At 45.7% G+C, this 13,956-nt stretch overlaps 2 protein-coding genes across 11 annotated transcripts in view; both read right to left on the reverse strand.

The window, feature by feature from the left end:
• Positions 1–2,796: 2,796 nt before the first annotated feature.
• Positions 2,797–4,452, reverse strand: GP5 (glycoprotein V platelet; the record flags this gene model as incomplete). The annotated part of the gene is made up of 1 exon (XM_081138358.1): positions 2,797–4,452. The coding sequence occupies one exon, from the start codon at positions 4,450–4,452 to the stop codon at positions 2,797–2,799; it is 1,656 nt and encodes a 551-aa protein (XP_080994484.1).
• Positions 4,453–4,642: 190 nt separating this feature from the next.
• ATP13A3 (ATPase 13A3) overlaps positions 4,643–13,956 on the reverse strand; it is an 82,925-nt gene continuing 73,611 nt past the window's right edge. For 7 of the 10 annotated variants that reach the window (XR_013998875.1, XR_013998876.1, XM_081138352.1 and 4 more), the window contains one exon: positions 4,643–12,440. Coding sequence is in view for 8 of the 10 variants with exons in the window: in XM_081138352.1 (XP_080994478.1) it covers positions 12,243–12,440 (198 nt within the window). In the remaining 2 variants the exon portion in view is untranslated. The remainder of the gene's footprint in view (positions 12,441–13,956) is intronic. The other 3 variants (XM_081138354.1, XM_081138350.1, XM_081138357.1) reach the window with 2 other exon arrangements.

Below are 13,956 nucleotides of genomic sequence, written 5' to 3' on the forward strand. Positions count from 1 at the left end.
GGCATTTGGATAAAATCCAATTACTGTACTTCAGATGGCTTTAAAGGAATTGGGAAATGTCCTTGGGGCTCGTGGAATGAATTTCCAGGGTTATGTCTGGACAGAACATCTGCTGTACACTTCATAAGCTACAGCAGGTTTCCAGTAAATCATCTTTTTAGGACCCCAGCGTGTTAGCTCATGCACATGTGGAAGTACAGGTAATCGAGTCCCTGCAGATAAGATTGGTTTCTGATGGGGTCCAAGCCACATCTCTGTCTGGATCCAAAGCTCCCCCTTTTTGTTGTAATGCCCTCGTTCCTTCTTCCGCAGCTGTTCACTGCAACTTAAAGCAGCGAGGTTCAGGGTTCCCAGAAAAACTCATCCAAGCTCTCCCAGTGCAAAGAGGGACACAGTGGGGCACAGTAGGAAGAATTTCTTAAACAAGATTTTTTTTTTTTAAAGCCCAAACCATGAAGCTACATTGCTAAATTTGACCAGATTGAAATGAAAGCTTTGGTTCCACAAAAGACAGTGTAAGTGAAGTAAAATAAGAAGCCACAAACTGAAAAAGAACAGCTGTGAGACATACAGTCTACCGAGCATTCGTGTCCAGGGTACATTAAAAAGTCCTGAAAGTCAGTGGAAAAAGACAAAATGCCCCGTTATAAATTGATCAGGGTATATGCACAGGTGATTCTTAAAAGAAATCTGAATGTTCAATAAATACTTAAAAATAAATTTAACTTCACTAGTTGTCAGGGAAAAACAAGAAGAAACATCAACGAGTTACCATTTTATACCTATCAGATTGACAGAAATTAAAAATTCTGACATTATTAAGAGTTGGGGAGGAAGTAGAGTAATGGGGAAATGAAAAAAAAGAAAGAAAAAACACTGGGAATACATGTCCATCAACAAGAGAACAGATAAATTGTGGTATATTTGTCCAATAGACTATTATGCAGCTATTAAAATGAATGAACTAGTGTCAAACGCTTCATATGGATAAATCTCAAAAATATGTTGGCCCAGAAAAAAATTAGTTGAAGAACGCTACAGGCAGAGTAACATCATTTATATAAAATTTGAGAACAGGCAAAGCCTTATTTCAGCTTGTTCAGAGTTGTAGACACATGTAGCAAGAGTATAAAAACACGCCTGGGGACACGTAACACCAAATTTATCAAGTAGGTTACCCCATAAGGAGAGAAGGGGAGCAGTGAGAACAGGGAAGGGATATGCACAGGAGCCTTCAATTTTATCTGTTGTATTTTATTCTGTTAGAAAAATACCTGAAGCAAAAAGAGCAAAGAATAAAGATTTTATAAAGTGGGTTCAGGTGACCAAAACTGTTCTCTTAACTTTTCTGAGCGTTTCAGGATCATGGTCAGGAGTTCAGGGAAGATGTTTTCATTGGAGGGGACACCAAAATGTAAACCCAGTGGCAGGACGTACCTTGTTCTAACCACTGCTCACCCTCCACAGAGAAGAGGGCCCGGTACAGAGAAGGTCCTCGACAAGTACTTGCTGAATGAATGAACATGAGCAAGGGCAATGAGACACGTCAAAGCACGGCGTGTTCCAAAGAGCTAATCATGACAGCCAACTTCTACTGCGACCCGCTCGCACCAGCCACGGACTTGACTGTGTGGCCTGGGTTGTGACCCTCCCTCCGCAGGGGGCGTGAGGCTTAGAGAGGAAGGCAGCTTGCCTGAGAGCTCAGTGGTGAGGGCCGGAGGCCGCAGTGCATCCAAAAAGAAAAAAAGCCTGGGTTTTATGCTGTAGGTGGTTGCGAAAGTTGGAGCAGCAGAAATTAATAATACAAGGAGGCGCATGAACAGACACACAGGAGCGTGAAGGGTGGCCAGGAGCAGACGGGGCGCGGAGGGCGCCTCGTGCCTGGGCCCGCGAGGGGGACTCCCAGCAGGGGACACCGGGGTCTGGCTGGGCAGTCGGGAAAGGCTTCACCAGGACGATGCACTTGAACTTGGCCTTGAAGAAAAAGTGCACCTACAAACGCCGGGAGGCCAGCAATTCCTGCTCCACGGACCGCCGGCGGCGCTGCGAGGACCCGCGGCTCCGGCTGCGAGCGCGGAGCCTGCCCACGCAGGGCCCAGGGCACACGCGCGGGAGGCAGGCCGGCCGAGGGCGACCTTCCGGTTCAGAAAGGTGGCTCTCACCTCTACGTGCACAGGGAAGGAGGGGACCTGCGCGCTTCTCCAGAGTCAGGCGGCAGTGCTGCGGGCAGTCACCGCGCCGGATCGCGAGCGCCTCCTATTCATTTGTGCGCGTTGGCCAGGCGTCCGCCCGCTGCCCCGCGCCCTGGGTGAGTAAACTCGGAAGGTGCCCCCCGCCCCGCGGGGCGCGGGGGACGCAGACACGGCCTCTCGCGGGGCGCACAGAGGAGGGCGAAGCGCGGCTCAGTCAGCTTACGAGGCAAAGGCAACTCCGCCGAAGCGGAGGGGGGGAAGCTGCGGCGGGGAGGCGGGCTGGGGGGGGAGAGGCGGGGAGGCGGGGGGGGGGGGGGGGGGAGGCGGGCTGGGGGGGAGAGGCGGGGAGGCGGGGGAGGGAGGCGGGCTGGGGGGTAGAGGCGGGGAGGCGGGCGGGGGGGGGGGAGGCGGGGAGGCGGGCGGGGGGGGGGAGGCGGGGAGGCGGGGGGGGGGGAGGCGGGCTGGGGGGGAGAGGCGGGGAGGCGGGCTGGGGGGGGAGGCGGGGGGGGAGGCGGGCTGGGGGGGGAGGCGGGCTGGGGGCGGGGAGGCGGCTCTAATGATGCTCTGGCCGCGTTTTAATTAACTGCCAAGTGTTCCCAGTGACTCAGAAAAGAGCTCTCTCTCGGATTAATTTTCGAAAGAGCCGGCCGAGGTTAATCATAGCGACCACAATGGCCCCGGTTATCACCGCCTGTGCGGCCAGAAGCAGCAGGTAGATTCCCCAGAACAGGCTACGGGCGTGACGCCCGCCCTCGGCCGCCGGCTGGGCCCGCGCCCCGGGTGCTGAGCTGGGAGGCCCCGAGGCTGGGGGATCCGGGGAGGCGGGCAGGGCCGGTGGGGTGGCGGCAGGCGAGCGGGGAGGCGGGCCCCGGGTGGTCGGGCACCGCAGGTCGCTGGGGGGCAGGGCCGGGAGCGGGAGGCCGGCGAGCTGCCCCGGGGAGCCGCACCGCGGGGGCTCCTCCGCCCCGCCCGCGAGGCCCGGGCGCCCGCGCAGCCACGCCAGGAACGGCCCCAGGCCGCAGTCGCAGCGCCAGGGGTTGTGCCCCATCAGGACGTCCGCCAGCCGGGGCAGGGCCTCAAACGCGTCGCCAGGCAGGGTCTGCAGCAGGTTGTGCTCCAGCTGGACCTTCTCCAGGTTGCGGAGGTCGCGGAAGAGCCCGCGGGGCAGGGCGCGCAGCTGGTTGTTGCGCAGCGACACCTGGCGCAGCTGGCGGAGGCCGCGGAGCAGGCCGTCGGGGAGCGAGGCCAGGCGGTTGGCGTCCAGGGCGAGCTCCCGGAGCTCGCCGAGGCCCCGGAAGGCGCCCTCGGGGAGCGCTGTCAGACGCGGGTTGTGGGTCACCCTCAACGCCCGCAAGCCGCTCAGGTTGCGGAAGACGGCGTGGGGCAGGGTGCGCAGCCGGGTGCCGTTCAGCAGCAGCTCCCGCAGGCCCGCCATCTCCCCGAAGAGCGCCTCCGGGAGCTCCTCCAGCGGGTTCTCGAACAGCGTCAGGAGGGTCAAGTTGTGCAAGTGAAGGAAGAGCGCGGAGGGCAGGAACTGGAGCTGGTTTTCGGAGAGAGTCAAATATACCAGGTTGCGGAGCCGGTCGAAGGCCCCAGGCGCGAGGGGAGGGACGTGGCTTCTGTGCCCCGGATCCAGGGAGACCAGCTGGTTGGAGTGGAGCAGAAGTTTCTCAAGCTTAGCCTGTGCCCCAAGCAATCCTTTGGGCAGGTGAGTCAACTTGTTTCCCGATAAATTCAACACTCTCAGGTTGCCCAGGTGTGTGAAGAGGCTGGCGGGAAGGAAAGCGAGCCGATTGTAGCTCAGAGAGAGCTCCTGCAGGTTTACCAGTTTCTGAAACATGTTTTGGCCAAGGCCCTTGAGTTCATTGCGGTCCAAAAACAGCTGCTCCAGGAGCACCATCTTATCGAAGAGCGCATCTGGGAGGCGAGGGATCTTGTTGCGCGACAGCCTCAGGGTTTTTAGTTTTATCAGGTCGTCGAAGGTGCCGGGAGCGACGTCGGAAATGTGGTTGTCGTACATGATCAGGCGCTGGAGGACCTTCATGCCGCTGAAGCTGTGATTCCGCAAGGTGCCGCGGCTCATGTGGAAAAGCAGGACGTGCGTGAGGTTGGCGGGCAGGCGGAGCGCGGGGATGCGGCCCACGTCGCCGCCGGAGCACTGCGCCGCGTCGCGGAGGACACAGCTGCAGGCGCGCGGGCAGGGCGCGGGCAGGGCGCGCGCGAGCGCGAGCGCCGCGCACAGCAGGGCGCTCCCCAGCATGCCCGCGACCTGTGGGCGACGGCAGACGCCCCTACTGGCTCTCGTATCCCCGGGAATTGAATCTCGCAGAGGCGGGACTCTTCCGCCAGGACTGCCACTGACTTTGTAATCCGGGTACAGCTAAGTCCCCTGCTTTCCTCGGACGTGCAGATTTTTTTCCTGGGTGGTGAAAAGACCTTCGATTCTACACTGCGAGGTCTGATCCTTTTGTTTTTACTGACTTGCCGCTCTCAGTACAACGCACTGAAATTAAAGCGTTTTCAAGCTATAGAAAAGCCAAGACTTTAAAATCTTTGCATAGCGAGAACTCACTGAATCCTCATTGTCACATTCAAGCTCCAGGTGTCGCAGGGCAGCGCCCCTGAGACAACAGCTCAGCCTTGGACTTTATGCCTTACCCGGCGGCGGCTACAACCCAGTTACCAAGGGAGCAGCGCCGCGCAGCACGGCCGCCGCCTGGCTGCTTCTGTCGCAACCGTGCTCTAGCTGCAGTGCCACCTACTCCGCTAAAGCACCAAACGCCCCCCAACAGTGAACACCCTCAGCTGGCCCCCCGCGAACAGGGAACGATGCCAGCGCTTTATTTGAATCAGTTCGCTTAATTCTTCCCTAACCCGGGGAGGCAGATACTCTTATCCCCAGAGAATGAAGCAGCTAAGGCGTGGAAAGTTTAAGTAACTGAACCAGGGTCACGGAGCTAGATTTTGAGAATAATATCTCTGACTGAACCATAAACAAGAAGCTATCATTTCTAAGATGTTTAAAAAATTAATGCTCGTGGCATTGAATCATCTGTGAAATACAGTAATACTAATCTGCCAAAACAGTGTTTCTCAAGTGTAATTTTACACAAATCGTTTCTTGTAGCTGAATTTTCTTTCTTATGCACGCACGGACTAACCAAGCCCTCTAGTTGCCCGTATTAATTTTAAAAATATTTGGCCTTACCTGAAATGGTCCTGCACCCCGAAGCGACTGAAAGGCTTAGAGCTCGCCTGTGATTCGGCACTTTGCAGAGGAAAAGGGCGGCATCCCTGCATCCTCAGGATAACGACTTCTACAGAGTAAGTCACGGAAAGGGCCCTGTCTCAGAGGGCACATCCTGGGGTTTGATGACAAAGACTTTGAAACTGGAAAACCATATATAACATAAATCCTACTGTCAGAGCTGAGTGGTAAGAGCAGGAGGGAGAGAAGTTTCTCCATAAATGGCAGGATATAACTCTGTGACGCTAGAGAGGCTTAGTGGCCCAGTGGGACCTGCGGAGCAGCCACACCCCTAGGTGGCCAGGCTTCCTGGGGGGCTTCCTGTTCATGCCACACTGTCCAGTTCTCTAGCCCAGTTCCCCCCTCCCCCCTTGGAGGAAGAGTAAGGCTAAGACTGTTCTCAAAGGCTCCACTCAATTTCTTTCTTTTCAGAAACAGTAAGGCTGAAAACATTCTCAAGTATGTTCAACTGTGCACCACCGGGGTGGCTGAAGGGTGTTCACATGTTCGACGTAACTTAGCCACGTCAAACCGCTTCCCACAGCAGCTGTCCCGAAGCGATGCCCCTGCGTGTGTGACAGGCCCTGTGCTCCACAGCTCGGACTGCACTTGAAATTTAAACTTAATTTTTGCAATTAAGATGAAATGATTGTCAGCGTGGTTTTAATTTTTCATTTCCCTAACAGTGAACACGAGCACCTTTTCGTATTTTAAGGGTCACTTCATCTTCTGAGAAATCTGGGTTTTCTTCTGCCTATTTGTCTATATGCAAAATACGTATGCTTACGTCAAAAAGAAAACTAAGTTATAGGCATCTTTATATGTTCTGGACACTGATTCTGTGTCGGTTATAGGTGCTACAACTACTTTCAACTAGTTTGTGGTTTGCCTTTCACCTTCTTTATGCGGTCTTTTGACATAAATCTTATGATAGGCAAAGCTATCTTTTCTAATTTGTGATTTTTGTGTCTATTAAAATAAATGCCCCTTCCCTCCCAAATCAGAAAAACATTTCCCTGTAATGCCTTATTAACCTCATAGTCTTGTCCTTCGTTTTTAGGTCTTTAATCCATCTAGAGTTGGTTTTTGTGTATGACGTGAGTCAAGCCCAGCTTTATTTTCTTCCCATTAGGATAACCAGCTGTCCTGGCCGTTTATATAAACCCCGACTTCCCTCAGTGCTGCAATGTCCGCACTGCCACGAACCAGCATCTCATCGGCGTGTGGGTCTGTTTCTGAGCTATGTGATGATCCCCGCACCAGTACCACACTAAAATAACCTTTTAAAGTTCAAAGCCTGAACATATACATTGGTGGGCATATAAATTAGGGCACACTTTTTGGAGCGAAAATTTAGTGGTATGAACCAAACTGAAATACATATTCTTTGTCCGGCAGTTCCACTGATAAAAATGCCCTATGGGTATGCTCATTAAGATATATGCACAAAAACACTTACTGCGGGATTGTAACAGAAAAATAAACGCCAGACTAAATGACCACCAACAGGGAATGAGTGGTTGACATTATGGTACATCTGTGCAACGGGACGCCTTGCAGACTTCAAGTGAATCAAGTTGAGCTCCAAGTGCTGACCTAACTTTCTGAGACACACTGAGTGACAGAAAGCAAGAGCAGCAGAGCACAATGGGATTCTACTTGTGTAGCATTTTAAAAAACACATATTTACATGAGTATATATACATATTTTTTCTAGAATGATACCCCCAAGAAACTTTAGTATTCACCTTTTGAGGGAGAAACCAGGGAATAGGTGGACTTCCTTACATACCTTTCCATGAAGTTTAAATTTTTATTAAACATGCCTGTATTTAATATAATCTTTAAAAAATTTTAATGCAAAAATAAAGTGATTTAGAAAGGAAAATGGCATCACTGAAGGAAAAAACATAAGGATAAAGGTATTAAAACATAACAGAGAAAGTCAGGCTTGAACCGTGTCAGAACAAACATTAACCTCTGGAATCACTGACTGGAGTGGCACAGAAGTGGTTCTTAAATTATTTTACCCTGGTTCAGAAGAATTTCCCCATCTGGGACATTTGCAGGTGTAGAAAAAGCACTGAAATCCAATCAGCCTTTGATGTAGCCAAATGTAGTTAAAGCCCAATAAATACTGAACTGACCGAAATTACCTTCTGAGTCATGAAGCCCTAAACCACAGGGAAAGCCACTGCCTCTGCCAGGGATCGTGCGCTGTCTTTCAGCTCCAGTCCAGGGAAGGAGCTCCAGAGCCCAGAACAAATATTCTGGTGACGCAGTGAGTCACGCATAGGCATATCGAGGGAAAGGCCCTTTGCCCATGAAAACGCCAGGGAGCAGACGTGATAGATTGGGAAGAAGTACTGTGGACTAATCAGTGACGTGGAGTCAAATTCTGGTGAAGCTTCTTTAGCCTGTTTCCCCAGGAAGACCTCCAGTCTGAACAGCCTCCAAGTTTTGTTCTTTGAAGACAGCAGGACATTCTGATTGTCTAAGAAGAGAAAACTGGGTACAGAGCTGCAAACAATGGAGCAAACACTATGAGTCCATCCACTGAACAAATAAACAAAGGTACTGAGAATTCTTTTGACCAATGAAGTTGATGGCTCCCACGTTCAAGTGTTTGGAGCTGGAATCTGCTGTCCTAAGTGGCTTCTGGGTAAGTCACAGAACCCTGGCCTATGGGGTTTGGCCATTCAAAAGCAGGTGTCTGCCTGGGTGAGAGATGCTTTTCTTCCTCCACAGGGGAGACTCAGAGGCCAGGGCACAGCAGGGATCTCTGTACCTGCAGAGTAACCACAACTATGAACAGGGACAGTCTCATCCAAACTCCTAGAACTCCTTCTGCCCTTCCCTGCAATATGCACTAATAATAAAGCAACTGGCAGTGATGCGGGGGAAGAGGAAGGAGAGACGAGAACTGTGCCCACCCCAGCAGGCTGTGGGGACGTGATCATCCGCTATACAAACCACAGTGCACGGAACTTGAGCTCAAGCTGTCCGTCACACCACCCAAACCCATCAGAGCACGCCAGCCACACAGCCCACAGCGGAGGATGCACATCTGCAGAACAGGCCAGGCGACACCTACCAAGCACAAAGGCCCAACACAAACCTGCCTTCTGTGGGATTTCTACAGCCAGCAGTTAGCTCTACAACTCCTCTCTCCTTGGAGGGCTCTCTGCACCCATGGATGGCCCTTCACTTCGAGCATACCATGTCTTACATGGTATTAGCTTCTGGGTTCATCTTCCCAACCAGTAACAGACTAACTCCCTAACCTTACAATTCACCATTTCCCTCAGCTCTCCTGACACTTAACATTTGGCTCTACATTGTAGCCGACGGATAGGTTTCCGCGGATGGTCACAGACATAAATGTGGAATGCTGTATTCATTTCCTTCAAAAATCCAAAGTTAAAACAAAACAAAAAAACGAAATGGGAAAGCATTAAGCAGGAAAATAAATCCAGAGAGGGCAGTACTCATATACTTTAAAAGCAAACAAATGTATAAAAGAAAGAAAGAAAAAAGAAATGCTATTTCATTCATTTACATTTTTATTTTGAATAGCTTCACTGAAAAACAGATTTCATAAGGTTATTTACAGCGCTGAATGTACGATTACGAATGTGTGCCTTTTTGACACCAGGGTACCATTCTTGAGCAGCAATACAATTGTAAAAATATAAAGATGCAGTATCATTTCTGATATAAAGTTTCTTAAAAAAATTCCAGAGTCTTGGGGAATTAACAAATCATAACAGGAAGTTAACTATTTTATTAATTTAATGTGCACATAATTACCAAATTTAATACATTAAAAATATGTGTAAATACCCACAGACTGTACAAAAATTAACACCCCGTATTTTGTTAAAAGTTCCCAACCACCTCCCACCATAAATATACAAAAACCTATTCTCAGATATGTCAAAATTACATGCAAGGAATCTTAGAATGTTTTCTAAAGCTTGAATTTTGCTCTTCTCTGAATAGTGTATGTATAACTGTTTTGGAAACAGAATATATAAACACTGATATTTTACCATGCCTTTGAAACTGTGCAGCATTTTCATAAACAGGGAGGAAAAAAATAAATAGAGTAAAAACTGCAACAGTTTTGTTTAAATGCAAGTGCAATTTGGAAAGCTTTTGAATGCAAGGATTATAAAACTAATATAAAAAGTATTTATTTTGTTGTTGGCTTAGCCACTTTTATTCAAGCATTATTTGCAGCATTGCTTTACAGCAGTTGGTGCTAGAAGATATAAAACATAGTTACCACTATTTATATCTGAGGGAGGAAAAAAAACCAAAAACTTTAAACAACCCTGAGGGAGACACACATTAAAAATCTTGTTATTTATTTTAAAAGTTAAAAAGTTACATATCATTATTTAACAATTACTTTCCTGGACATTTCTGTCCTTAAGTATGTGCATAAATAAAATTTAAATCGTCAATATTTATTAATCTTAATACACCAAAATAATATATGTACAGATTTTAAAATTTAGGTCTGTATACACTCAAATAATTTAATGTGAAATTCAGAATCAAAATTACTATGTAATAGTGACCTACAGAGAGGACTCTATCTATGGCACTGAATAGGACCCACACCTGTATTCACAGACAGTCTTCAAATAATATTCTGGAAGCCATCAATTACAACATGAACAACCCACTTAGTCTACGTTCAAATCTAATTTCCTACAAATGCTTTTCCATCTACCTAAAAATCTTATTTCCTTTGCAAACAATATGGACAGATGAGATATAAAACCCTTATAAAATCTAAATGTTAAAAAAAGGGAGGGTGTAAAAAATATAGCTCTTTATGATCATGCTCTTAAAGATGTTAAATACAATCTGATAATTGGGTTTTTAAGCTGCTACTTAGCAATTACCTTAATTATATGCTTCAGTATTTAAATCAAATAATAAGATTTACAATTCTGGGATATCACTGAAGAATAACACTTGTACATGTTGGAAATAAATGTGGAAATTATAAGCAATAAGCAATCAAAAGAATTAGTAACTATAGAAAACAGTGCTAATTCACAGCTCAAGAGGTCTAAGATGCATAGCTTCATAGAATCATTCATGGAACAATTGTTCTTATCATCTAATGTGTATTAATATCACATGATGTTTTTAATGGAAAGCTTCTATTATATTTTTTGTGAAAATCATCAGTGGCAATAGCAATGACAGTGATCCTGAGTGTAACCTACATTTCCTATAGTTACCAAACATCATTCATGTCTCTGCAACACAAAAAATGAGAACATTTGATTCTACAGTTCTGGGTAACATATGGTAAATGGTAAGTATAGATCAGGGAAATAATGACCAGCTAGACGTGAAGAGCACACGCATGCTACTGACTAAGGAAGGACACAGGGTAATGTCACATAATTTTAGTAGCTTAGTGTCCATATTACAGCAGTACTAGTTTCCTTGTTTATCATAACTGTGGGCTTTGTCAAACTGCTGGATCTTACCTATAAAGGTATTTTTAAAGTTACTTTTATTTTGTTTAGAATTTAAATGTTAACTAGGAAAAATAAAAAGGTAAAAAGTATTATCCACATTTCTTTTGGTTCAAACAATGTCTATTTTTTAACTTTATTTCCATTTTTCTTTTCTCCCAGAAAGTTTCACAACCAAAATATGTTTATTTGTAAACATCCAAAATAGGTAAGCTCTGACCTCTGGCGCCACCTAATGGCATAAAACAAACTCTCGCCAAGTTCATACTGCTTTGAAAAAAATAGCAGTGGTTCAAAACCATGCATTTTTTAAGCCTTATTATTGATAGGATGGACATAGAGCAAATCTTAAAAATTTCAAAAGGCAAAAATCTAACTCAAAAAACTCAAAGAAAAAACCCCAGCAAAAAACTATTATCCAATGTCTTTAGGAAATTAAAAAAGTAGGAAATAAAAGACATTAAAAATAACATAAAACAGGAGAAAAGGAGGTATGACGAGATGTCAGAAAGGCAGAGCCACATCTATTACCAAGAGGAGTAGCCTCTTGTCCTGGTGAAAAAGGTCTGCGACGGTTAACTGCAGATACTGTGGACGCCGGACAACAGGGCACAGCTAACAGTGGGAGGACATCTCAGGAAGGCAGTGAGGCACCTTGCGGATCAGAAAAATAAAACCCAGGCAGTTTGTACAGAAAATATAAAACCATAAGTGGAAATTACCTGAGTTGTTCTATGAGCAACACCATAAAACCCACTCCTAACTCAGCTATCACAGGAATTGGGGGGGGGGGGTTTATATAGAATTCTTTGAAGAAATGTTGGAATCGAATGAAAACAACAGGCTTTTTACCTATTTTCACTAGAGGCTAACACCCATTTTATTTCGCAACCATAAATTTTGGGCCTATACATAAAGGAGGGCTTTCTCTAAGGGTTGTGAAAATAAATTTAAAGGTGTAAACTAAGTCTCAAAAGCTAATGTCTAAAACCCTACCAAATACCAACTTTCTTCTATACCCTATAAAAGAGTACCACTGAGGGAGCAATCCAGAAAATTGTGGAAATATAACATCCAGAGTTACTAAATCAAGACAGAGGACTTCACAGATTGATTATTAATTTACCTGGCAGGCCAATCTTTTATTTGTTTTTTGTTTTTTAAAAAAGCTCTGAAATTAGCTACTATATCAGAAGGAACACAGATTGAAACGATGCCATTCTGACACACAGGATCAGAAAGTCCTAAATTACATTCTGTTCAATACTGCTACTAGCATACCACCGAGACGATGCACTGCTATGTTATGGTGATGATTTGACATGATCCATTTTCCTTAACTAAAGCTTTAGCTTCTGTTGTTGTCTGAGGCTTTGGTGGCCATTCTGGATCAACCAGGAGCTCCTGAGCCAGATACATGTACTTTGCTTTCGGTATCTTCTTTCTACAGTCCAGGGCCCAGGACACACAGCATTTCCCCCAATAATCCACTGACTCCTAAGGAAATAAGGAAAAAGAACACGCCAGTAGATTAAAGGCTGGTTGTTTTTAACAGGTTTGTTAAAACAGAGTACATCAACAGGACAAAAATAAGAGGGAATGACTTCTGAGCACAAACAAATGAAAAAAAAATCCACGTAAAAAAGTCAGCTTTCAATTATTTAGGAACATTTTTTAACATTAGATGTTTTAGTTATCAATGTAATTTATTTTATTTAGTTTTACATATCTATCCTCTTGCATTTGGGTTCATTTTTAAAATAACTTGCAGATCTGGATAACACAAAACATTTAATGCATTAAGAATAAACTATTCGGAAAGAGAAAACATTTTTAATATTTAATATGGAAACCCTCATATTCCATCCCAAACTATCCTTTGGTACTATTACTCCTAACAACTTAGCTACCTGGTCATTTTTGGAAGAAAGCAGTGTAAAAATATCATTACTGTTAATATTACCTTTCAAAACATAAAACATTATGAAAATATTGTTAGGTCAAAATCAGAACTTAGATCATGTTTAATGTCAATCACTTCTTTTAAAACCACACTTTCATTAATATAAAAACAATTTTATTTTATAATGATGGTTTCTCTTGGTGTTCCACCTTTAAAAAGAATTACATACAAAGCTATAAAGCAAGTACTATTTCTTAGTATTATTCCATTATAAAAGCTCTGCTGTCACTGAAACCCTTCTGATCAAGCCTGATGTTTTTAATGACTGTGACCTCAGGTAAGTAATTCTTGAAAAACAAGAAAGCAGAGTCCCTTGTTATTGTACAGATGTATAAATTCAACAGAGGCCCTCGGAATTTACCTTAACTGAAGTTTGCGATAAAGAAATGAAATAAGCGCTGGCTGGTGTGGCGCAGTTGGTTGAGCGTTGTCCCAGGCACCGAAAGGTTGCCTGTTCGATTCCCAGTCAGGCCACATGCCCAGGTTGGAGGCTGATCCCCAGTAGGGGGTGTGCAGGAGGCAGCCGATCGATGTTTCTCTGTCACACAGATGATATTTCTATCTTTCTCTCCCTCTCCCTTCCTCTCTCTCTAAAAATCAGTAAAAAATCTTAAAAAAAGAAATGAAATAAAACTAAATAAGCCCTACCCAGTTTGGCTCCAGTGGTTAGAGCATTGGCAGGAGGACTGAAGGGTCATGGGTTCAATTCCTGTCAAGGGCATGTACCTCAGTTGTAGGCTCGATCCCTGACCCTGGACAGGGCAGCTGTGGGAAGCAACCGATTGATGTTTCTCCCCACCCCACTCTCCCTAAGAAATCGATGGAAAAAATATCCTTGGGTGAAGACCAACAAACAACCTAAACGACCACACCAAGACCTGTAGGTACAATCACCTCTAAATAACGGTCAACTTTTAATTATTTTGGCTTTCGCTTCTCCAAAGTAAAATTAAACCCCAGGCAGTTTTATTTTGCCATCAACACATAACCCAGGCTACAATTAGGTTTAATCTCAATGGAAGTAATCTCACAAAATGGAAGCATAAGGTA

Source organism: Miniopterus schreibersii (assembly GCF_964146895.1).
Source record: "Miniopterus schreibersii genome assembly, chromosome: 5".
NCBI classification, from domain to species: Eukaryota; Metazoa; Chordata; class Mammalia; order Chiroptera; family Miniopteridae; genus Miniopterus; species Miniopterus schreibersii.